At 32.5% G+C, this 24,200-nt stretch overlaps 1 protein-coding gene and 1 non-coding gene across 2 annotated transcripts; one reads left to right on the plus strand and one right to left on the minus strand.

The window, feature by feature from the left end:
• Window positions 1-3,874: 3,874 nt before the first annotated feature.
• UMAMIT22 (nodulin MtN21 /EamA-like transporter family protein) lies at window positions 3,875-10,031 on the plus strand. Its single transcript, XM_085717166.1, has 7 exons — window positions 3,875-4,116; window positions 4,225-4,287; window positions 5,008-5,124; window positions 5,215-5,464; window positions 6,480-6,638; window positions 9,195-9,346; window positions 9,519-10,031. The coding sequence occupies exons 1-7, from the start codon at window positions 3,914-3,916 to the stop codon at window positions 9,661-9,663; spliced, it is 1,089 nt and encodes a 362-aa protein (XP_085573292.1). The 5' UTR covers window positions 3,875-3,913; the 3' UTR covers window positions 9,664-10,031.
• Window positions 10,032-12,880: 2,849 nt separating this feature from the next.
• On the minus strand, window positions 12,881-12,952 carry TRNAM-CAU (transfer RNA methionine (anticodon CAU)). The gene has a single exon. It is a non-coding gene; the product is annotated as a tRNA-Met (tRNA).
• Between the last annotated feature and the right edge of the window lie 11,248 nt (window positions 12,953-24,200).

A 24,200-nucleotide genomic window follows, 5' to 3' on the forward strand; every position in this document is an offset into this window, starting at 1 on the left:
ATATTGCCATTTGATGGTCGGATTAGGCAAGTATACCAAATCATTTACGAAGTAATAAAGTGATAAGTAGAGTAATGTATCCATAAAGATTGTCGTTTCATCTAAACAATTCAGGTTTCTTATTTGAGAACAAAATTATAAAATAAAATGTAAGGGTTTAGAGATTTGAAATTTTTATCTGTTTGCAACAGAGCAAGTTACCTGTTTTAATTGAAGAATGTTAGCAGCTGTTACGATTCTCTGAATCCCCTCTATTCATTTGTTAGATTTATGTAACAGTCAAGTCTTATTCGAGTTAATTCACGTAAGGGCAATTTAAGTGATAAGTTCGTGGGACGTGATAAACTAACCAATTGCCAAGCTGCACCTGCTGGTCGCAGGGTCATCCTTACGTGCGGGGTCTATGCCATCTCAGTCAATTAAGGTTTATCCCACCGCCTGTTGAGTTGTACATATTGATCACATGGTGACTCTTACGTGTGGGGTTTATCTCACTCATGGGTAATTCAAACATATACTTATGGTAGAGTTCCTAGATTTCCAAAGGTACGAAGGCAAGTGTTCATGAAGGTTCTCTCATATATGAATCTCAGAAGTACATAGCACTCTCTCTCTCTCTCTCTCTCTCTCTCTCTCTCTCTCTCTCTCTCTCTCTCTTAGTAATTCTGCAAACGGGCTACCCTATCAACGTCTACCTTACCAAGGAAAAAGAATGAAGTTACTTGGCTGATTTAAGGCGTGAAGTCATAGTTTCCTTAATTACTAACTACATACTACTTGATTTCATCAGATGTTCATCAATATTAGGTATGTCAGCTCCCTAAGTACTTACTATCAGGGTACGATCGCTTTCGGTTTGTTTCACTAGTTAATAAGTAATTACTTCCTGGTTAGACAAATATAAATTTCAAGATATAAATATTAATATTAGGCTCTGTCACTACCTAAGTGCCTAAATTAGGGTTATGCTCCAGAAAAGACAAATTTTACGCACAAAAGTAAAACTAAATAGCAAACATAAAATAACTTAATAAAGACTTTAAATTAAATAAATATCCAATAAATAAAATAGACGTTCAACTTAGAAACCTAGCCTAAAAAGATTTAGTTACTCATGGGTAATTAAAAACAAATTACAAAAGAAATAAAACATACCTTAGAAAAGTTGGAGTGAAGAGAGAGAAACTCCTCCCTGGAAGCTCCTGGTGCTTTCCTTCCTCTTGAACCGCTTCATTCTGAATGAATATTTTTGAATGAGGAATGCAATATTTATAGGGAGAGTTTACACCTGAAGTTGGGCCGAAAAATCGGGCTTTTTCCCACTAAAAAGTAGAGAAAAAAAAAGTTTTGGCCTGCACTAAGCAGTGCTCGGGGCGCACAGCTCATTCCCTAAGCGCATGAGTGTGTGAAACAACTCATTCCCTAGGCGCATGTGAGTGCGTTCCGTACCCTAAATCTCTGTTTTTCCGTCCTTTTGGGTGTTTGCTTCCATATAAGATGTCTTGGGACCTAAGAACATAAATTCTTGTTCTGTAAAGTCTTCTGAGGCCTCTTGAATCTTCATTCTTGATCTTCCCAAGGTTTTCACTATTCTTCAGATGTTCTTGCTTTGCCTATTTGCATGATTTTTTCATGAATTACATCAAAAATACCATAGAATTGATATGTTTCGGGAAGAATAGAATCATAGACTCAAATATAGAAAAAATTACAAATGTCCCGAAATCATAGACAATTGTTCTAATACTCCTCTATTCTACTGGTAAAACCTACTGAATTTGACTGAAAACATATTAAGAATAACGTAGGATGACCTGTCATCACCATTTTACACAACACACTTAGAGGGGTATGTAACACCTCTATCAAGAAAACGAGGACAGGTGTGGAAACAATCACAACATACTCTCTAAAGAAGGTTTTTCAACTTTGGTGGTGCTTCGATTTTCTATATAGAATTCTAACTTTTTGATCCTTGTAAATGAGTAGTATCTTGTATGGATTCTGCACAAATTCGATGAGTATTGCAAACAAAATATCACTTGTTCTTTTCTCCTCACACACCAACATATCATTAGTAACTTGGGAAAAAAAAAGGAGTATTCATGATCAAATTTGTAGTGTGAGGATCAAACAGATGAGAGACAAACCTTTCCACCTCATTGGTAGTTTAATCAATCAATTCACTCACACAAATGGAGTGAAATTGTGCATTACCTATCTGAGTTGGTGAGATACTCTCTCATGTTGCTAACCAAGGATGATCCATCAACAATATACATGTACCCATGGTAGACAAACTCTCGATCTGGACCGTAGAATCGTACGGTTCCACGATCTTGCCTGACCTCTTCGTGCTCATAGGTGGCCGGAATCGGAAAATGGTAAGAACGGCTTGGATCGCCGCGCAAAGTCGTGGACGCGGTGGTAACGTAGATCCAGCCGAGTTAGGTTGGAAACCCAGAAAACCGGGTTCGCGGGTCGTTTCGTGACCCGATTAGTGCTTCATTTTCCAAAAATACAGATATACCGGGTCGGGTTCGTGACCCGGTTCGCAAAAAACGAATTTCCCCAATCACAAAGTCAAAAAAAACGTTTTTCACCCTTCTTAATCTCTTAAACCGTTTCAAATCCTATCATTAAACCCATTGATTATTGAATATCTTCCCAATAATAATTAGGGAAATTTTTCAATAAACCCATGAATCATGGAACCTTACCAATGCAATTCCATATTCATAGCACTCAACTTCCTCTCTTACGTTCCTTATTTAATCAGTCTTCTACCCATTACTTCTGCAGACAACAATCCTTCATTCTTACTTTCAAAAAAATAAAAAAAATCCTTCATTCTTACTTTCAAAAAAATAAAAAGAATCCTTCATTATTAGCCTCTATTTTATATTCAACCCTTTTCTTGTTCTGTTCTACCATACCAAGTACCAATTACCAATTATCTTAATTAACCGTTGAGATAATTATGATTAAGTTTTAATGTTGTTATGGAGTTGTATGAGTACTGTTTTTAAGTGTTTTTTTTTCTTTTTCTATTAATGAATTTGAGTTTTATTTAAAGTTTTTTTTCTATCAAATTATGTTGCTTCATATGAGTATGTATGAATTTATATGCAATATATATGAATTTTTAAATTTGGTAGGATCTTACGATCCGTGTTACGATCCCCCGATTTACGATCTCATTGGTCCTTCCCGATCTTACTTAGGATCTCGAGTTTGTCTACCATGCATGTACCTGTACTAATGAACCATCTAACGCCTTTTTTCACCACATCCTTTGCCAACATCCATTACCTCTTTATTCTTTGACTAATTTAACAACCAAAATATAATAATATCACCTAAGTTGGGTATTAATATTTTCACTTGATGTTATGGTTACTTTAAGTAACTACTTCACTTTTTTTAAAATGGCAAACAAAATATTTTTATGAAAAACTTACTCCAACACAAGATTTACATAGATTAGAGTAAGACTTATAAAGTTACAACCAATTATAAACTGAATGATTGCTTCTTTGAACTAAATGTTTTAGTGCTTGCAAAAGTTTCCTCTAAATTTTACAATTTTTAGTAACATAACATCACACTTATTGTCCTCTTGTATAGTAATAATGTTGCTACCTTTGTTATACAAAAGTACAATCTAGCATGCGCCATATTACCCACCACTATACCAAATGATACTAGTGCCTAGTGATTTAACTTTTCCACTTGATGGACCAAATTCATGCCACTTTCATATCAAGTTATATATAAAGCACAAAGCTGGTAACATAAAGCATAAAGCTTATAAAAAAAATATATTAATCAAGTTCATAAGTTCTATATATAGCACCTAAGTTACCCTCATTTTATAGCCACATTTCATGTTGGTAAAGAGGTAGCACACAAAATGAAGAGTAGTTTGCTAGGGTGTATGACAATCTTGGAAAAACATAAACCTTATATTGCAATGCTTTTTATTCAATTTGTATATGCAGGAATGGCTCTTCTTTCAAAAGCAGCAATTTCTAAAGGAATGAGTCCTTATGTGTTTGTTGTTTATCGTCAAATCTTTGCATCACTTGCTTTATCTCCATTTGCTTATTTTGACAGGTTATACAATTGTTATTTCATATTTATAACCTTTTCTTTTTACTAAATTATTATTGATAAAAGTGTGCTTAACAAATTTATTTTCACCTTAATTTTGGAATTTTGCAGTAAGCATGCTACTCCTTTGTCATGCAACTTGTTGTGCAAATTGTTTCTAGTTTCCCTTGTTGGGTATGGATGTCTCATTCTTGACCCCCTTTATTTCCATATTTCAAAAAGTTTAAATTTACTATTAAAAAAAATGAAAATTTTCTTTAATTTTCTTTATATTAAACTTCCCATTACAGCTTACTAACATTGCATTGGTACAATGGAACTTGACTCGGATTCCTTAAGTAAGGTTTCAAATTCAAACCTTGTGGATCGAAAAATGCCGTTGGAAGGGAGACCCAACTAAAGGGGGTCGGCCAAGTTTCACGGCAGAGATTAATCTTGGACAATCATTTTTTGATATTTCGCATCAATAACATGATTACCAAAAAAAACTACCTGATATTTAATTTAAAAACTCTAAATGTAGTTAAAAAGTTAAGCATTAGAAAAAACAAATTAAATATCTCTAATTCTCTACTAATTAAAAATTAAACATAATCAACCTACATGGGTTGACTTGATGGTGTTGGTTTGGGACCTTCGAATATGCTCCTTTCAAGGTCTTAGGTTTGATTCTCCCTGTATCAATATCGGTGGACTAATTTCACTTCTTTTAAGTAGTTCAATATTAGGTGGTAAGAGTTTAACTCTATGATGGAGTTCAAATTCACTCCAAGGACAATTTTTTTTTTTGTAAAAGAATATGAAGTTCAATATTACATAGTAGTAGTATAAACATTTTCTTTGATAGTGATACAATATTCTAACTAATGTTTTTATGTGCCTATATAAATACAGGTTAACAGCAAGTTCAAACCTTTACTATGTTGCAATAAACTATACCTCTGCAACATTTGCTGCTGCAAGCACAAACACAATCCCATCCATTACTTTCATCATGGCTGTTATAATTGGGTAAATTAAACTAGAAATAACCATGAAAAAAATACATTAATAATATTAATCTAAATTTTATTTTAATTAAAATAAGAAATAAAATTTCAGGGTTGAAAGCATTTCAATAAAATACATGCATGGAATGGCAAAGATTTTGGGCTCTATCTTATCCCTTTCAGGGGCTATAGTATTTGCTTTAGTCAAAGGACCTTCAATAGATTTCATAAGGTGGCATCATGAAAATCAAAATCATAACTCTCATTCATTCACAAAGATTCATTCCAAAGGAGATAACATCAAAGGTTCTCTTATGATGCTCTCAGCAAATACTGGTTGGTCCTTATGGCTTATTTTGCAGGTAGATTATCTTGCTGTCACGTCTTTCATATTAAGCATGCAATAGGTAATATCATCCATTTTTAATAAATTATTAATTTACTTTCTAAACTATTATTTTCTCATAAATTTAGTCTCTAACATCTTAACAACAAAACTTCAATTGATAGATTTCATATACTTTAAAAACTACGTATTATATTTATAAAATATATGGACTAAATTGAAGATGGGGTATTAATTTAAAGACTAAATTAATGATTTATTCGATTTATTATTGTGTAATTAATTATTTATGCAAAATCTTAAAATGTTTTCCACATATCTAATTATATCTCATTGCTTAGATATATGTGGAGAGATTTTAAGAACTAATATATCATAGTGACATAATTTTGACAAGTGGTTGAATCGTTCTATTCGAGTTTAAATTGTATTTCAAACAAACCTTAGTTACACATTATTTACTTATCGGCCAAACTCATGATTACAAGACATTTCCCTCAAAAACTGCCTAATCTTAGTTATATTTAATTTAAGGTCAAATGCATCCAAAGGTCCTTTAAGTTGTTTGTTTTTCCCAAAGTGGTCCTTTAAGTTTCAAAAGTCCCAAACAAGTCCTTTTAGTTTTTGAATCGTTTCAAACAAGTCCTATTGTAGATAGCATAGTTGGTAATTGCTTCCTTGAACTCATCTTTGGTACCAAATCTGGCTCCTAACACCCACTTAAAATTAGTCATCTTTTTAGGTATGGCAAATGGTGGATAATGCTCTTTGTTGCTATCATCTGAATCATCACCATCATCCTCTAAAATGACTTGTTTGAAACGATTCAAAAACTAAAAGAACTTGTTTGGGACTTTTGAAACTTAAAGGACGTGTTTGGGACTTTTGAAACTTAAAGGATCACTTTGGGAAAAACGAAAAAACTTAAAAGACCTTTAGATGCATTTGACCTTAATTTAACTGTTTAATTTTTTTTTATCATAAGCATTTTGCTTTGTATAATTTTTTAAACTAATATACTTTTGTTTCAGGGATTTATTGTAAAGCAATACCCAGCAAAATTCAGGCTCACTATTATACAATGTTTCTTTAGCTTCATACAGTCAGGTATTTTGGCCATTGCAATGGAGAGGAATCCTTCTGCATGGAAACTAGGATGGGATTTTCATCTTCTTTCTGTGGCTTATTGTGTACGTTCATTATCTAATATTTTTATCCATAGCAAAATTATACAATATTACTAAATTAATAATAATATCGTGGATAACAATATTGGACAAGATTCCTTAAAAAAACAATATTAGACAAGATATCAATCATGTTATATTAGTAGAGTACAAGAGAATCTTGTATTAAAAAAAAGAGTACAAGAGAATCAATAGATTTTAGAATGGTCACGCTTTTGGATATGGATTGAGTGCAAACGGTCGACACATCTGGACCATCTGATCAAGATTGGACGGTTTAGATTTCATATTCAGAATTAAATTGTTTAGAAATCTAAATTTTAAGCTTAAATACGAGTCGTTCAATCTTGATCTAATGGTCTAGAAGCGAATGACTACAATGCAATCATATCCTTTTGACGTTAACTCTGCACACAAAACTCAGTCCCACATTTTTTGTTGAGTTGTGACTTGGATGATTTTGAATCTAATTTATCAACCAACTTTAATTAGTTTTAGTTGATTTGATTATGCAAAAACAAAAGCATGCATAAAAGCAATAAAAAATTTAAATTATTTAATGAAAAATTAAAATAAAAAAGGACAATATATCTTTCTTAAAAGAAAAAAATTGAGGGATTTTCAGCTTGGCCATTGTGCATATGTTGTATCTCCCTTTCTCCACAAATTTTCCCTAACTAAAGATTCAGAAGGCAAAGAAGTTTTGAAAAAAAAAAAATATAAGTCATACTCAATAACTATTACTACAAAAAATTGTAACCTTCTTTTACATCATATAGGTTGCTTAAATTTTAAATTTTTTGAACTCATTACCTAAACCAAACAACTTCCATAGTATTTTTCAAAATCAAACCAAACACACTTTAAACAATACTCATTTTAAAATAATATTGCATGCGTAAAAGTTAACAATTTTCTTTAGACAACGTTATATAATCGTTGAGTTGTGTCTTTAGACAACATTATTGTATTTATATAAAAATCTTAAAACGGAGGGAATAGTATGTATGGATTAGTATGTACTACCGATTAAATTGACAAATTTTATATACTTCATTTATTATATTTGTATGATTTTTTTTTTTGACAAATTATATTTGTATGCTTCATATAACGGATTGATGATATGTCATTTAGGCCATAATAAATAGGAAATATTTAACTACTTTATGCTCGTGATATTTTTCATTTCTGCACTCAAACTGTCAAGAGATATGTCATTTTGAATGGACCTTAGTGGATATCTTGCAAGACCTAATATGGTTGCATTTTTCTTCTACGAGATGGTCAATTGTCATTGTCCTAGCCAACTGATTTTAAGTTTTTAACCTTCTTATGGTCATAATGTTCCCCTCACATCATATGAGAACACCATTGACATGTAAGATCTTAATGGACCACTATATGCATGATCATCCAATTATTGTTATAGCACAAACGTTACAATCATGGTAAATATACAACCAATTCTTTAGGATTATTTTATATATATATATATATATATATATATATATATACACACACACACACACACACACAAAAAAAAAATGGAATGATTATACCAACATGTGTCGCACAGTTGGTGGATATCTTGGTTACCGGTTTGATCACTTTCTTTTTATAGAAAAATATTAGTATTTTACCGGTTCTACCACTTTCTTTTATAGGAAAATATTAGTAAACATGTGATTGTGTTAGTTTCTTGGGATCAAATTCAGGACATTTTTTTTAAAATTCTTTCGGTGTCTCTTAGCTCATAAACTAATCTATCAAGGCAGGACGATGAAACTTATTGAAAGAAGTCGATCACCTAAATTGATCTTCTAACCTAAATGATTACTCTCTAACTTCCGATGAAGATATCCGAAGCACTAAATATAATATTATGCTTTGCGCTAATTAGTTGTCTCTTGGTTTCTATTTTGGGTACGTGTGGAATCACAGTGATGTTGAAAAAATTACGTCATGATTTTGTTGAAGTTTATGTAGTTTTTACTAAAATTATGTGTTTACCGTAATTTTCTCAAACCCACTAATCAAATGGAATATGATTTTGGCTTTTACATCATGTAATGCCATTTACAAATGGTCTTTTTTATCAAGTTATTTAATAGTTAAAAATTCATCTCCTAAGATGAATAAGTGAATATAGTCATATTATATTCACCACCAATAAAATTATTTTAACATGAACACTTTTTCTCTGACCTAGACTCTTCCATTCGATGGGAATATGCTACTTTTTATTTTATATTGAGAATTGATAACTTTCACTTGCATACTAGTTAAAAAAGTTGTGGGTAAATTATCCACATACCAATTAAAATTAGGTCAGGAGAGAATCCACCTTGTGTGCTAACAAGATCTTCAAAGAAGATTAGTCTCAAAACTTAATACTAATTCATATAACATGGTAAAAAAAACAAGTCTACTATAACTTTTATAAATCCACCCCAAAAAAAAAAAAATCAACTAAAAAAAGGTCTTACAAATTTTCTTTAATTGGACATAAAATTATTCTTCATTGCATTAACATCAGTTTATTGTTGTTATTTGCAGGGTATAATTGTAACGGCCATTTGTTATTGGCTGCAAGTATGCACTGTAGAGACGAAAGGTCCAGTGTTCACTGCCATGTTCACCCCTCTAGCTCTTGTACTCACAGCAATTTTCTCAGCAATTTGGTGGAAAGAAACACTCTTTTGGGGAAGGTCTTAATTTCACCCTTTCTTCTTTCAAACAATGATACACACATATATTATATACTTGTATATACTTGTATACTTTTTTATTTAACTATCATGTACATGTAATAATAGTATATGATATGATTATAAAAGGTTAAGTGACTAATTAACCATTATCTTTTCTCATTAATTACAGTATTGGTGGCACAGTTTTGCTAGTGCTTGGACTCTATAGTGTCTTGTGGGGGAAGAATAAGGAGGGTGTAATTGTAAAAGAAGAAAACATTGAAGATGGACAAGCAAAGGCAGGGGCCAAATTGGAGTGCGTTATACAGTCTTGATGGATTGGACAAGATGTTCTCCCATATATATCTTAATGTCCTTCTATATGTTTCTTAACATTATCATATCATGTGTGTATATCTTGTCAACTTTTATTCAGCTTTATAGATATTTTTTTTTTCTTATAAAATATAGGTAAGAATATCTGCCATTGGCCCACTAGATGGAACCTAGATTTCCTTTGATCGCCAAAATCCCGCATTCATGCAATCATGGTCCAATCTAAACCTAATAGCCCTTGACATGATATTGTATGAATGCGAAATTTTGGCGTCTGCAGGAAATCTATTTTCCTCTTATTTGGGTCTACTGCAATATGTGTAAATATATTTTGGTTATATCTAAATAAACTTCGTCTACAACCAAATCTATTATAGAGTTGGGTGGTTAATTTAATTTACGACATATTTTGTGAGGGTAACGATGCAGCTGATATTCTAGCTAAAAAGGATAGCTTCGTTATTTTGAATGAAGTCTCTCCTGATATGGTATCTGTCCTATCAGCAGATGTTATGAGTGTTGAGTTTGTTCGATCCTAGTTTGGATTGTTTCTTACTTAATTTTTTCCCTTTTGTTACCAAAAAAAATCTATTACATAAAATAGTAATAGGCATGTGTGATATAATTCATTATTTTAAAATTAGAATTGGAGTGCAGAGATATTACTATGACTAATGGCATCTTGACTATTGACACTTCAAAAATCAACAATCATTGCAAGAACCATAAAGGATTTATCAAAAAACAAAAATAAAGAACAGGTAGATCATTGGATGCATAAATCAAAACTATTGCTGATAAAAAAATTGGAATCTATGTTTACGAATCTTAGTTTAATTGGTAAAAATATGAAAATTGTTTGACATGATGTTGTAACCGGATTTCGAATCTTATATCCTCCACTTATATGTGTACCCGTTGTTAGGTTCCACCGGATCAGTTACATCGAACTTATCTATAAAAAGTGTGGCTTTTGGCCACGCCCCATGTATGATCACTTTCAAGGTTTCAAAAAACGGACTTGTACCTGGATTGCGGCCGTTACAAATCGGTATCGGCAGCCACCGTGACCGTTTTTGGACCTTTTCACGTTGAGAACAAAAATCACAGCAAAATCGCCGTTACGGCGTTACGGAACGCCATTACGGCCGCGAAACGCCGTTACGGACTCCGTTCAGACTTGAAAATTCAGTCAAAACTTTTTTCTCACTTTTCTCTCTATACAAACATTCACTGTGAAATATAAGCTTAGATTCATGATCAGCGTGAAAATTCAAGCAAAATGGTATTTTAGTTTGTGAGATTTGGTGAATAGTTGAGATTTTAATTTTTGAAGTGATAATGATGCTGTTGTTGGTGTTTTACGTGAACTAGAGGAAGAAGAAGGAGTTGACCTCCTTCCTTCCTTGTTGACTGCGAGCCCCTCACCTTTTTTTGTTCCATATGCAGCTTGTTATTACACCCCCTCTGTTTTAATTCTGCACCCTTTTTTTTTTTTTTTTTAACTCTTTGATTTAGATCTTGTGGATGTGATGAGCCCTTTAGTGATTAAGTTTGGACCCCTTGATGCATCAAGTGGCCCAGGTTTAATCCAGCTGAGCCGATTTTGTTTTTATTTATTTCTTCACCATTTTTATTATTTTTTACACCATTTTTGGCACTTTAATGCCTCTTTTTTATTCATAAAAATTTATGATGTGAACTAAATGTAGTTAATTGATCATGAACTTTGTTTAAAGATATGCTATGAGTAGTTATTTATTAGTTAATTTCTTTTCAATCTGTCAAACATTCTATCTTTACTAAATGTAGTCTATTTTTATTATTATATTTACTTTAAACATGTTATAATTATGGAAAAAAGTATTAATCTAAGTTATTATACATTATATGATAATATAAATAGTTTTAATACGCTTTGTGAAACGTTTTGATTAATTCACACCGCGAAGACCGTTATTTGTATCGCAACATCCGTTACAGTCGAAATCGCGACAACCTTAACGCGACAGCGACCGTTTTTTAGAACCTTGATCACTTTTACACATTTTCTCTCACTTTTCTCCCAAGGATAAACACTAACTTGAGAGTCGGCAAGCTAACCTATTTTGCAGGTTTTCTCCTCTCCGTCGATGAACAACCTCTGCCACACCGAAGCTCTACCTCCATCGTACTTAATCACCATCATTATGAAGCTTCTGACCACGCTATCCTAGCTTTATTTTTGGACAGAACAATGTTCCTTTCTTTTTATTTCTTGAAAGTTATGAGTTGATGTTAAACTCTAAAATTACATGTTTAGTTGATTTGCAGCTTTGCACACTCCCAAGAGTGGATTGGTGAAACATTATCCTTATAGCTCTTCCAACAACAAAGGATTTACCTTTCTTCTAATGATCGGGTGAAGTCGAGTAGTGTAATGTCGAATGTCTTTCCACAATCTTGTTCATGAGGTAGCTAGATATGGGTTTGAAAGTTTATATCAAGTAGGATTTTTGAGGTAAGGCTTCCTTTCCATGACAAGGACAAGTCAAGTAATTCGGTCCACGAGTCCAACGAGCAGCCATTTGCAATTAATACAGAACAACCGTTGGGCTAGTCTTCAGTACGAGCTTCTTCGCGATGTTTTTAAAAGATTAGAAGAAATTGAGAGTATATAGACTGCTTGAAAAACATGTTGTTGCATGTGCTTCTGTTTGCAAATCTTGCAAGAAATGTGCAAAAAAATTGTTAGCATTATTGAGTCTAGTGGGAAGATTACTTTCCCGGGTACCATGTCTTCTATGTTGTTAATTAAGTATGTTCCAAGTGTATGTATGGTTCTACAACGACATTTTGATTGAATTGATTTTGTAAAATCACTTTTAGTAAAAGTGAGTTTAAGATTAAGTGATTATGTTTTGATTCACTCATGCAAAAGTGAGTTAAACAATACATTTAAAAAACTTTTTAACGAAAAAGCTAGAGATCCTAGCTTCAAATTAGAATTAATTCACAAAATCAATTCTAATTGAGAACCCCCATACATACCAAAAACAATTTTATGCATATATAATCACTTTTAGCTCTCCCAAAAGTTAACCAAAAATGCATTAAAAGAACTTGTTTTACAACATTGTTCAAGGGGCAGACCTGTCCAATATTTTGCTATGTTTTTTTGTTAAAAAAAAATTGATTTTATCTATGTTTTTTTGTTAAAAAAAATTGATTTTATTTTATCAGAGCCTGGTTTCGATCCAGGGACCTGTGGGTTATGGGCCCACCACGCTTCCGCTGCGCCACTCTGATCTTGTTGAAAATAATCTATATGTTGTGTAACAATGATACTAAAGAAATAACATCACCATTCCTCAGTTAACGGTGAGGTAAGATATACAAAAATTGATTTGGAGAAACACGATGAAATGGGGCATTTTTGTGATTTCTCATAAGAAACACCATGGAATAAAGTGTTTTTATCATTTTGTGCAAATAAAAATAAAAAAAAAAAATGGAATGGCAATATATACTTGTTCTTGTAATTTTAACGATGTATATTGTCGTGCTTGTCAGCATTTTCCTTCTAAAAAATCTCTAGATATTTTTTAAAACAAAATAAATATGTTTAAAGTAAAAACAAACGCACCCCATATTAATGTTGTATTCTTTTTTCTATTATTTATTACATCAAACGCACCCCATGTTTGAATTTTCAATTTAACATGAGAGTGATTTTTTTTTTTTTTAAGGAAAAACATGAGTAATTGTTATTAGACTTTACAATGTTGCGTAAAAAAAAGACTTTTCAATGCTCAAGTTATCACTACATGCTTATTATTTGCACTTGCTCAAGTTTCTTATTAGAATGTACCACTTGCACAGAGTACATTCTATCATAAATAGATGCAGATAACATATTAAGGTATGGGAACACTTACATTGTGAACAAAAATATAACATGAACATCTATTTTAGTGACGGCACAATTTAGTTGCTATATTTTTTCATATATTTATGTGAATGTGCAACGAAATTGTTAGTACTGTTACCGTTGAATCCAGTGTGAAGATCACTTTCCTTAGATTTCTGCTCTTCACCCAGCACAAAACACTCGCGTCCTGCAACCGTTCCGAAAATACCCCTGCGCTAGTTAACTAACGCATGTGTAAATCAAACATGACTTAATTTTACACATGCATGACTTAAGTCACGCAGCATGAGTTAACTCACGTAGGTTATAAACCCAGCGTGAGTTAACTCACGCTAGGGAAAATGTGAATTTTCTCCATCTTGTTCATTTGGCAGCTAGTACAGCTTTAGGTGTAATTGCTTGTGTGGTTGCATGGCTTCTTCCTTACCCTCGTTTTGCTTGCTACCAGGTAATTTTATCATTTTCTTTCATGCTATGTTTCGAGACATTAATTAGATTTTTTTTCATGCTATCTTTGTGTGTTCCATTCCATCATAATGATTTTGGTTGTTTTAATTAAGTGGCAAAAAAAAGCAGACCATATTTTGTTGTCTTGCCGTGCATGTTATCATTTTCACACACATAAAGCAGTACTAGCTGCCAAATGAATAAGATGGAGAAAATTCACATTTTCCCTAGCGTGAGTTAACTCACGTTGGGTTTATAACTTGCGTGAGTTAACTCATGTTGCGTGACTTAAGTCACGCATGTATAAAATTAAGTCATGTTTGATTTACACATGCGTTAGTTAACTAGCGCAGGGGTATTTTCGGAATGGCTACAGGACGCGAGTGTTTTGTGCTGGGTGAAGAGCAGATTTCCTTTCCTTATTTCCCTAAAGCGTGTGTCTTTTCCGTAATCATCTACTTTGTTCGGTATACATTTGAAGTTCGTGAGTTCGTGTTTGGTTCTGCGGTGATGAAAGTTGATTTTGTTAATTTATTTTAAGCAAATAGTGAGTTTAAGTTGAAATAGTTATGTTCAATAATCTTCTTGGAAGTGAGTTGAATAATAAGTTTAAGTGCTTCTTTAAAAAAAAATTGAGTACAAAAAATGTTTTTTTTGTTAAAAAAAACATAATCAATATGCTTTTTTTTGAAAAAAAAAAAGCTAAATTACATATTTGGTCCTTTAAATAATTTTTTAGTTTCATTTTGGTTCCCTAATTATTAAAATTTTTGTTTTGGTCCTCAACTCCATCTCTATTTGTCAAAAATGTCTAAGGTGGACCAACATTGTAGATGGTTCATCATAGACCTTATTTATTTTTTAAATTTGAACCATTAGATCTTTTTGACAAAATAAGGATCATTGGATCATGTGGATTCTATTATATCTTAGTGTAAACCACAAAAACCTAATTTATTTATTTTTTTACTTATCTTCATCTTATTCCCACCTCTTTCCTCCATCTTCATCATATCTTCATACACCTTCATCTATCTTCAAACCTAGAAAATAAAAAAATAAAAAACTCAAATTCATTTTTTTAAATTGGAATCTTCATCTCCTCTCCTCCTCCTCCTCCTCCTCCTCCTCCTCCTCCTCCTCCTCCTCCTTCTTCTTCTTCTTCTTCTTCTTTTTTCAAGAACTCATATATCCCTAAATTATTATCATCTCCTCCCACTCATCATCACCCCAAATTTATTACCAGAGCTACAAATTAAATCATGTATCCATCACAAAACAACCCATTGTGATTAAAAGTTAAACTACACAGACCAAACTTGCTTGTATGATCAATTCTATATATTTCAATCTAAGTTAATTTTCAGGGAATGAAACGCAGCAACAATGGTTGAAGAAACACAAAAAACAATGTGTCTTTTACAATTGGTTCAAAATCAAACATTTTTTTCTTATTTTAAAAAAATCTTTATGAGTTGTTTATAGATTGAAGCTTTAAGCTGAGTCTTTGTTTTGATGATGGGTGGGTTTGGTTTCGTTGAAGAAGATGAAACTGTAAACCCTGATTTGAAGCGACTCTGATGTGTTTGTTTCAACGTATTAGGAACATGGTGCGGATTAATGCTAAGAATTCGTAGGGGGTTGTGGTGACAGAGGTGGAAGTTTTTGGGGTGGTTTTTGGGATTTATGAAGTTTCGGTGGTGATGGTTTTTAGATTTTAAATTTCTTGGATTTATGATTTAAGGTTTATGGAATTTAAGTTTTTTGTTGCTCAGGCTTCTTATTTTATTTTTTTTAGTTTTAGAATTTGATGCTTTTTTGGTTCTGAATAATATGATGAAGATCATAAAGAAGATGAAGATCATGAAAAAAAAAAAAAGAGGGAAGATGAAAAAAAGTGAAAAAAAATCAGGTGTTGATGGTTCACTGTTAAATACAATGAACTTGCAATCAAATGGTTTAAATCATATGAAAAATATTAAACATTAGAAAACTAACGGATGTGACCAATTTGGCTAACAAAAATGGTGTTAAGGGATCAAAATGAAACATTTATTATTTAAACCTAAAAAAACATTGATTTTATTAGAGCCTGGTTTCGATCAAGGACTGGTGGGTTATGGGTTGCTTCCGTTGCACCACTCTGATTTCCGCTGCACCTCTCTGATTTTGTTATAAATCTATATTCTATGTAATTTATTACATTATGCAATGTTGATTACATCTTTCCTTAATAAGCTAACCTTTTTCATGAATCAATCGAGTAATCTTACTTTGTGTTGGCTTGATTTGAAATCTTTTGTCGAATTGCATAAGACCTTCATCTCTTTAATCATGTTCATGTTGTGTGAACTAAACAATGGTGGCACATTCTTTAAACTTTGGTGACGTCATTATATAGTAAAACAATATCTTTGGATTATTAGATTGATCATATTAATGTTGATACCACTACAAACAAGATCAAATTTCATTCTAAAATTTCTATTTGTATTTGTTTTCTATTAGTAATTACATCAAAACTAAATTTTTGTACTTGATAATAATTGTTGGTTAGACTTGATAATGGTTAACGTTTTTGCAATGGCCTACTCATATGTTTAATTGTATAAATTAGTCTTAATATTTAAATCCTGTCTAACTCAACCCAACAAAACAGATTATAAGCACGTGTTCGGGTCATACCTCATTAAATATGGAACCAGAACACGTGTTCGACAATATTTAATTTAAGTTTTAAAAATTTAAATTAATCATTTTTCATCATTTTTTAATACAATATTGCTATTTTTATCATCTTAACCAATGCCCTAAGTAAATGAGTAAGTTTTCAAGAAGAAAAAAAATTAACTTAAGACATAGAGCATTGAACCATAAGCATCTAAGATGATATGGTTTAATATTGATTAAGATCCACTCTATTTAAGATTATCTACATTTCTTCCATTTCAAGAAAGACACAGAAGTTTTAAAAAGTGATAGGATTTGTTATCTACTTTTTGTATTCTTTTGTTATGAAATCTACTTTGCGTATATATACCTCTCTAAATGGACTCCTTCATTACTTTTTAAAAATATCATTTTAATATATGTCGTTACTTTGCAAGTAAAGTTATGACGCATTCATTATATTTTTTTTTTTTTTGAGAGAACGCATTCATTATATATGTTCTCTGATTCTTACCATATAAACTTTTGGATTTAATTCTTCCACCTTCAAAATTTATTTTGATATTACAAGAAAAATAGAAAATTGTTATGCAATGATAATTTGTACGTTTAAAAAAACATGATAAAGTTCATAGAAGAGATAAAAACACAGAGATTTGAGAAATAAATTGTATTAAAATATTGGGAAAAGTGAAAGTTACAAGGGAACAAAGAGTGCTTATATAGAGCACAATCAATGTTTCTTAGGACAAAATTTATATCCATTTTATATGCGTTTTTCGTATGATCTTAATTAAAAATACACTTTTTGTGACTAAAACAAACTATGAGAAAATTGTAAATTTAAGAAAATCATGAGTACTTCATTTAAGAAGCATACAAGAAGCACCTAAAAAATGCACCTAAGGTTTTTTCTTTTTCATACAATCACTATTGTGCTTCTACTTTCTTTGGTGTCGACCAACATCATGATTTTTGTTCAATAGGAAAAGCACAACCTACGTGCACCAACAAGTTCAATTTGGGACTGGTAGTTCATTGCATATATTTTCGTGATGGTGGATGAGATAACCTCATGTAATTGATCTCTAGTGAGACTATACACAACATTTCTTTTGTACATGATAGAAATCTCTTCTAAGTTGCCCACTCGATAATACAAAATACCTTGAACATTTAACAATAATAATCTTATTTAGATATAGACAACTAAAAAAATAGATTTTATGATCCTTTTCAAAGCAAAATAAAAATAAAAATTATAAGCATTTCCATATTAGTAATTGTTTTTATATTAGTAATTGTTTTTTTTTATTAAAAAATTGTTTCTTTTGTTTTTATATTAGTAATTGTTTTTTTTTATTAAAAAATTGTTTCTTTTATCAAATTGTTTTTTTTATTAAAAAATTGTTTCTTTTTATCAGAGCCTGGTTTCAATCCAGGGACCATTAAAAAATTGTTTCTTTTATCAAATTGTTTTTTTTATTAAAAAATTGTTTCTTTTTATCAGAGCCTGGTTTCAATCCAGGGACCTATGGGTTATGGGCCCACCACACTTCCGCTGCGCCACTTTGATTTTGTTGATTAAATTATGCAATGTTGATTAATGATCTGATTTACATCTTTCCTTATTACCATAACTAATTCATGAATCAATCTAATAATCTTATTGTGTGTTGCCTTGATTTGAAATCTTTTGCCGAATTGCATAAGACCTTCATGTCTTTAATCTTGTTCATGTTAATCAAACCATGAGCTCATTCGACGTCATTCTAGTACAGCGATAACTTTGGATTATTAGACTGATAATATTAATGTCGATACCACTATAAACAAGATCAATTTTCATTCTAAAATCTCTACCTGTATTTGTTTTCTATTAGTTATTAGTTATTACATCAAAACTAAATTTTTGTACTTTATAATAATTGTTTAAACTTGATATTGGTTAACGTTTTTGCATTGGCCTACCTATATGTTTAATTGTGTTAAATTGTATAAATTAGTCTTAAAATTTGAATTGTCTAACTTGACAAAACCGGTTATAAGCTCTTGTTCAGGTCATGCCTCTTCAAATGTGGAACTCTAATGGTTAGCACTTATAGGACGAACTTCATGCGGCATCTTACTTCATATTTACAAATTGATCATGAGAAAATAAAGTGTGCTCCATTTTTATATCTTTCTTTAAACAGGAAATGAATTAGATGATTCCTAACTTTAGTATAATGATTAAATTTTTGAACTGACAATTTCATTTCATTGTTATCATTATAGCTTATAGTTATAGTTATGAATATGTATTGAAATTGATTAACATTGTCTCTACTCTCTGGTATATGTTTTGAATTAGTATTTACACCCGTGCAACGCACGGGGAGAAAATTAATTATAAATATACCGGTTATTTTATAGTCCCCGTGGTAAGCGAATTGAGAAATTGTGTACTAATTTAACGTTTTCAAGTCCTCTTAACTTTTGATGAGATTGAAAAATATATCCCCTTGACCCCGTTTGACCATATGACTTCACTTTATTTAGTGTTTTCAAGTCCTCGCACATTTAACAATCACTTATTCAGATTTGACTTGATTGATATGTATTATCTACTTATTTAGTATTAGCAAGTCCTTCAAAAAATTTAGGAGACAATTGTTCATTGAAAAATATCTCTTCTTGCCCCTCGTTTAATCGTATGTAATATCTATCTGTAGAAAGTCCACATCTATCTAATATCATAACATTACAATCCCATAACATATCAATCAAGTTAAATCTTAAACAATCCTACTAACACATTTTTGTTAAGTGTGAGTTTGTGTTAAATCATCTTCATTTTTGTTAAGTGTGAGTTTGTGTTAAGTCGTTACAATAACAATGAGGTAAGAAAGTCTATTATTAACTTTGTCATACCCCAGATTTTGACAACTTTTCTTTGTATTTACCGTTTTTATTCGTACTCTTAACGCCGAGTAATTTCGTCGTCTCAGACAGAATTTTAGGCAGTTAGTTATGTTGAAATACCTCATTTTGATCCCGAAGGGACAATTTTAATTTTTATTATCACTTTTATTATATCTTGCGTTTTTATTTTAGTTATTAGTATTTTATTTTATTTTAACTCTTTTCCTTTTTATTTTTAATGTCATTTTCGTTTCCCTTTTTATCATTGTCAATATCTTATTTTGTTTAATTTTGGTCCAAGGTCCAAATATCTTTAGTGTCTTGTTGGCCAAGTAGCATAGGTCCCTTTGAGAGGGTATTTTTGTCCAATCCAGTCACTAGTCTTAACCTAGTTTTTTGCTATAAGTAGTGGTGCCAATCATTGGCAAAAGGGGGCTGCACAGAACTCCACACCAACACATTCCAATATCGGCATCCACTAAAAAATGGATCAAATAATCTTTTCTTTCCAAACTTCCCTCAAGAACACTCTTCCATAAGAGAACTTCCAGCAACATACTTTTAATACAAACTTTTCAAAGTTCACAGAATCAACCACAAACACAGATTCACATATTATTTTCCATCTTCACAACAATCTAACACAAACACTATAAACCCCAACCAAAAACAATCCATTCTCGGATCATCTCACAAACACAAAACATTATTCAAATTCCAAAAAGATCACGCAGTTCACAACCTCCAAAATTTCAAACCGAATTCCCCAATTCTTCTCAATTTTTGCAGATCGAATCAACCCTTTTTACCAAAGAAATTGAAGAACATCGAAGCCATGAATATTTTCCAGAAATTTACCAAAACAAATAACCATCAGAAATTATCATAGATACTGAATCTCTACCATTTTAAGTCTCAAATAACAACCATCAGAAAACGTTCAACCACTGCTCACAACATCGAAACACAAAATCAACTCAAACCAAGCCAATTGCATCAAAGTCAAGCCAAGCCAGTTCAAGGACCAACTGAAGAAGAGAAGAAGAAGTTGAGCTCGAATCCGAACTCAACCTTTGAATCGACTCAATCACAACAACAACTTAGTGCAACCGATTCCAGAAGCAAGAAGAGGAAGCAGAACCGGTTCGTGAAAGAGGAGCCAGTAGAGTAAATCAAACCGTTAGTGAAGCAGCCTGATCTTGAAAGCTTTGAAGTATTCCGTCGCGCTCTGTTTATCCCCGAATTCAAACTAGAGGTAACCTTGTTTCATCTTTCTCCTTTTTGTGTTGAACCTTTTTTCGTTTTTACAGTTTTAGATCTAAGGCGGATCTTTGATGTTTGCTCAAAATCATTTGTGGATTCGGAAAGAGGGGGAAGAGGCGATCGTTTTGATATAACAAGATTTTTAAAAAAAAGCTCTGACGTGGCGGCCCTCCGGCCGACCACTGCATCGAAGCACCTCCGGCCGCTGCTTGCTTATCTTCTCCGATCAGTCTGTTTAGAAAGGGATGAGAGCTTTTGTTAATGTTAGAGGGAGAAGTATGAAAATTTTTGTGTTGTTTTTTGTTGAATTCCCGTTTTATACTGTTGTTTTTTAATCCAATCCCACGCGTGCTAGTCTTTGATTCTTGTTGTGATCCCTTCGTTCTTAACCCTTTGATTCATCAAGTGGCTGTGATGAGTTTTTGTGATCTGATCTGGACCTCCTGATTCATCAGACGGTCCACATCAGTCCAGCCTGAGCCAAACCCATGGATCCGCTCCATGAACCCATACCCGCTCTAGTAAGCCTTAACCCTAACCCAACCGACCTGCATTAAGCCCAACTGCTTGTTTTCTTACGTGTATTCTTTTGCTGTGTACACCCCTAGCATTGCTAGCTACACCCTCCTGTTTTTTTTAAAAATCTTTTTCATGCATATTCATTCTTCCTTGCATTTTTAATTGATTTTAAAACCTTTTATGTTTTAGTATTTTATCCTTCTTTGTGTTTCATGCATCTTTTAAAATACTTGAATCTCCATGGTTTTTTTTTATTTTGCTTTAATATTTTAAAACATTATTTCATGCATTTTAAATGTTTTTACTCCATAATATCTTGTGTTGATTTGGCTTTAATATTTCAATTTCTACTCCATGCATTGCTTTAAAATTTTGGCATCTTGCTTTCTATTTGGAAGTTCATTATATTTTGTTTGCTTTAATTTTAGTATAATCTCATGCATTTTTATTCTTGCAATTTATTTAAATTCAAATATCTTAGTGTGGAATTTAGGCGTTGATGTAATCTATTTTTGAGCTTTTTGTATTTATTGCATTAGAATGCCCCTAGGATGGTATGTAATAGCGTAGTAATTGCACACACCGACACTTGCACCGACACCATATCACTTTATTCATCGCTTTTAACTCGCTTTATGTTTCACGTCGTTACGTTAGCTTACCGTTAGACTAGAAAAATCTTTTTATCCCAAAAATCAAACAAGTAAGAAGTCAAATATTTTCTTAATAAACTTTGGATCCAAATCCAAGATGTTTTTCCTTTTCATTTTCTTAATCAAATTCCTAAACGAATCTTAAATAAACTTAGATCAAATTTCTTAAACAAAATGAAACAACCTCACTTCTATTTTATTCTTCTATACCTTGAGGTCTCGCAACCCTTCTTAAAACCATTTTCAAAATCAAATTAAAATCAACCTAACCAACAAAAAATATTTTTAAGAGAGAACTACGGCGGTTTTGATCCCTTTTAAGGGTACGTAGGCAAGGGTTTATTCCTTCCAAATCTATCAAATAAAAATAACAAAAAACTCATACTTCTTCTCCCTCCATTCTTTCACTTAGATTTTAAGTAATAAATTTTTCAAAGAAAAATAACCTGGCATAAGATAAAGTTAGAAAGAGGTTCCCACGGAGTACCGTGGACGATGCGGGTTCCTAACACCTTCCCCAATCGTAACCAACCCCCGGATCCAAAAAGGGTTTTAAATTCATCTTTTCCCTTCCCACGAATAAAGATCGAAAAGTCCAAACGATTGAGGGTTCAAAACCAATCAATGGATTGACACTCGAAAATCATGGTCTACAAATTGGCAACTTCACTGGGGATCCTACGCGGGTTAAACCCACCTTTCTTCCTTTATTTTTGTGCTTTACTATTTTGTATATATTTTACCTTGTTATGTGAGGGGTGAGAAAAATAAAAGTCCTACTCCCGGACTTGAGTGAAACATAAGATAGGACGGAGTACGATCATAGTGCCATACCAGGAGCGGTCCTGCCTATGTGTGCATGTGATATAACTCCACTCAACGTGGGTTCAAGAGTAAATATACGTCACCATGAGCAGTCATGATTGGCGATATTATTTTTGAAACCCATCAAGCGTTGAGAACCTTTAGATTACCTTTAACCCATCTTGGCCTTTCTAGGACGTAGTGCGGTGGCTAAACCAAGAGCGGTCTTGACTTTAGTCGTCACGCGATACTACACTCAAACTAGACTTCCTTATGAATACTGTTGGTCTAGGAGCAGTCCTATGCACTGATAAGTCCATGAGGGTGGTTGTAATTTGGGAACTTGGTAGAACCTTTGTTACAAGTGCAAGTTAAAAACCATAGTCCTTACCAAATGGCGTTACTTTCACCACCAACATTTTGAATCTAACCCCTCATGTATTCTATGTATTCTAGCATAACCATGCATACATGCATTCATCCATAAACCTTTTTTCATCCATTAAAAAAAAAATGTTGAAGGACTTAACCAAGTTTTTTGTAAACATCAAAGGTATGGACCTTGTAAGAATGAACACCAAGCAATACAATTTCAAAAAAAATCTTAACTAAGCTTTTGCTTTTGTTAAAGAACTTTGTCCTTGGTTTCGTTCTTACGTTTTGAAAATGGAAACCGATTGTAATATCTTTACAATTTTCAAATGAAACCATGTTCCTCTACAATGTTTACAAATTAGCTTCGATAAGTCCTTCAAAAAAAAAAATTTTTTTTGCATAAGCATATCATGCATCATTTTGCATTCATAGTTTCTAGTCGTGTCTCATATCTTGTTTCTATCTACAAAAGGTCAATCCATCAATCTACCCGTATCTACAACACTCGAGCAAATCAGAATGGATCATCTTGAACAAGAGAACCACAAGCTTCGTGAAGAGGTGACAACCCTCCGGGCCGAAAATGAGATTTTGAGGAACTTAGTATCTTTGATGACGGTTGCACAGAGTCAGCCATTGTCTCTTCCTATCGGCAGCACTCAAGCTCAAACGGTTGCTTCCACTACCCCGATTTCAACAGTGTTTGCTAGTACTCCTTAACATGCTATGCTGGAAGGTTATCTCTGGAGTACACCTTTAAGTTATGGTGAAGTGTTCCGTCCTGGTGTCTCTAAGGTTCAAGCTCCTTTTGTTTAACAGACAAAGCATATCCCTCAATCAGGCTCTTTGTTCCCTCAGGCTGCCATGACTCTTTCATCACCTTTGATTAATACTACTTAGGAGGGCCATAGGCCAATCTATCACTCAAGAAATGTGGTTGCATACGACCGGATAGCTGAACTGGAAGAAAAATTTGACAAAATACAGTTGG

This window comes from Medicago sativa, chromosome 6 (assembly GCF_051527215.1).
Source record: "Medicago sativa cultivar Bolivia chromosome 6, Bolivia_mono, whole genome shotgun sequence".
Taxonomy (NCBI): domain Eukaryota; kingdom Viridiplantae; phylum Streptophyta; class Magnoliopsida; order Fabales; family Fabaceae; genus Medicago; species Medicago sativa.

Excerpts from the sequence above, each read along its gene's own strand:
- UMAMIT22 (XM_085717166.1), top strand. The coding sequence starts at position 3,914 with ATGAAGAGTAGTTTGCTAGGGTGTATGACAATCTTGGAAAAACATAAA. Across the intron at positions 5,125-5,214 it reads ATCATGGCTGTTATAATTGG|GGTTGAAAGCATTTCAATAA; the intron begins GTAAATTAAACT and ends ATAAAATTTCAG. Across the intron at positions 9,347-9,518 it reads GAAACACTCTTTTGGGGAAG|TATTGGTGGCACAGTTTTGC; the intron begins GTCTTAATTTCA and ends CATTAATTACAG.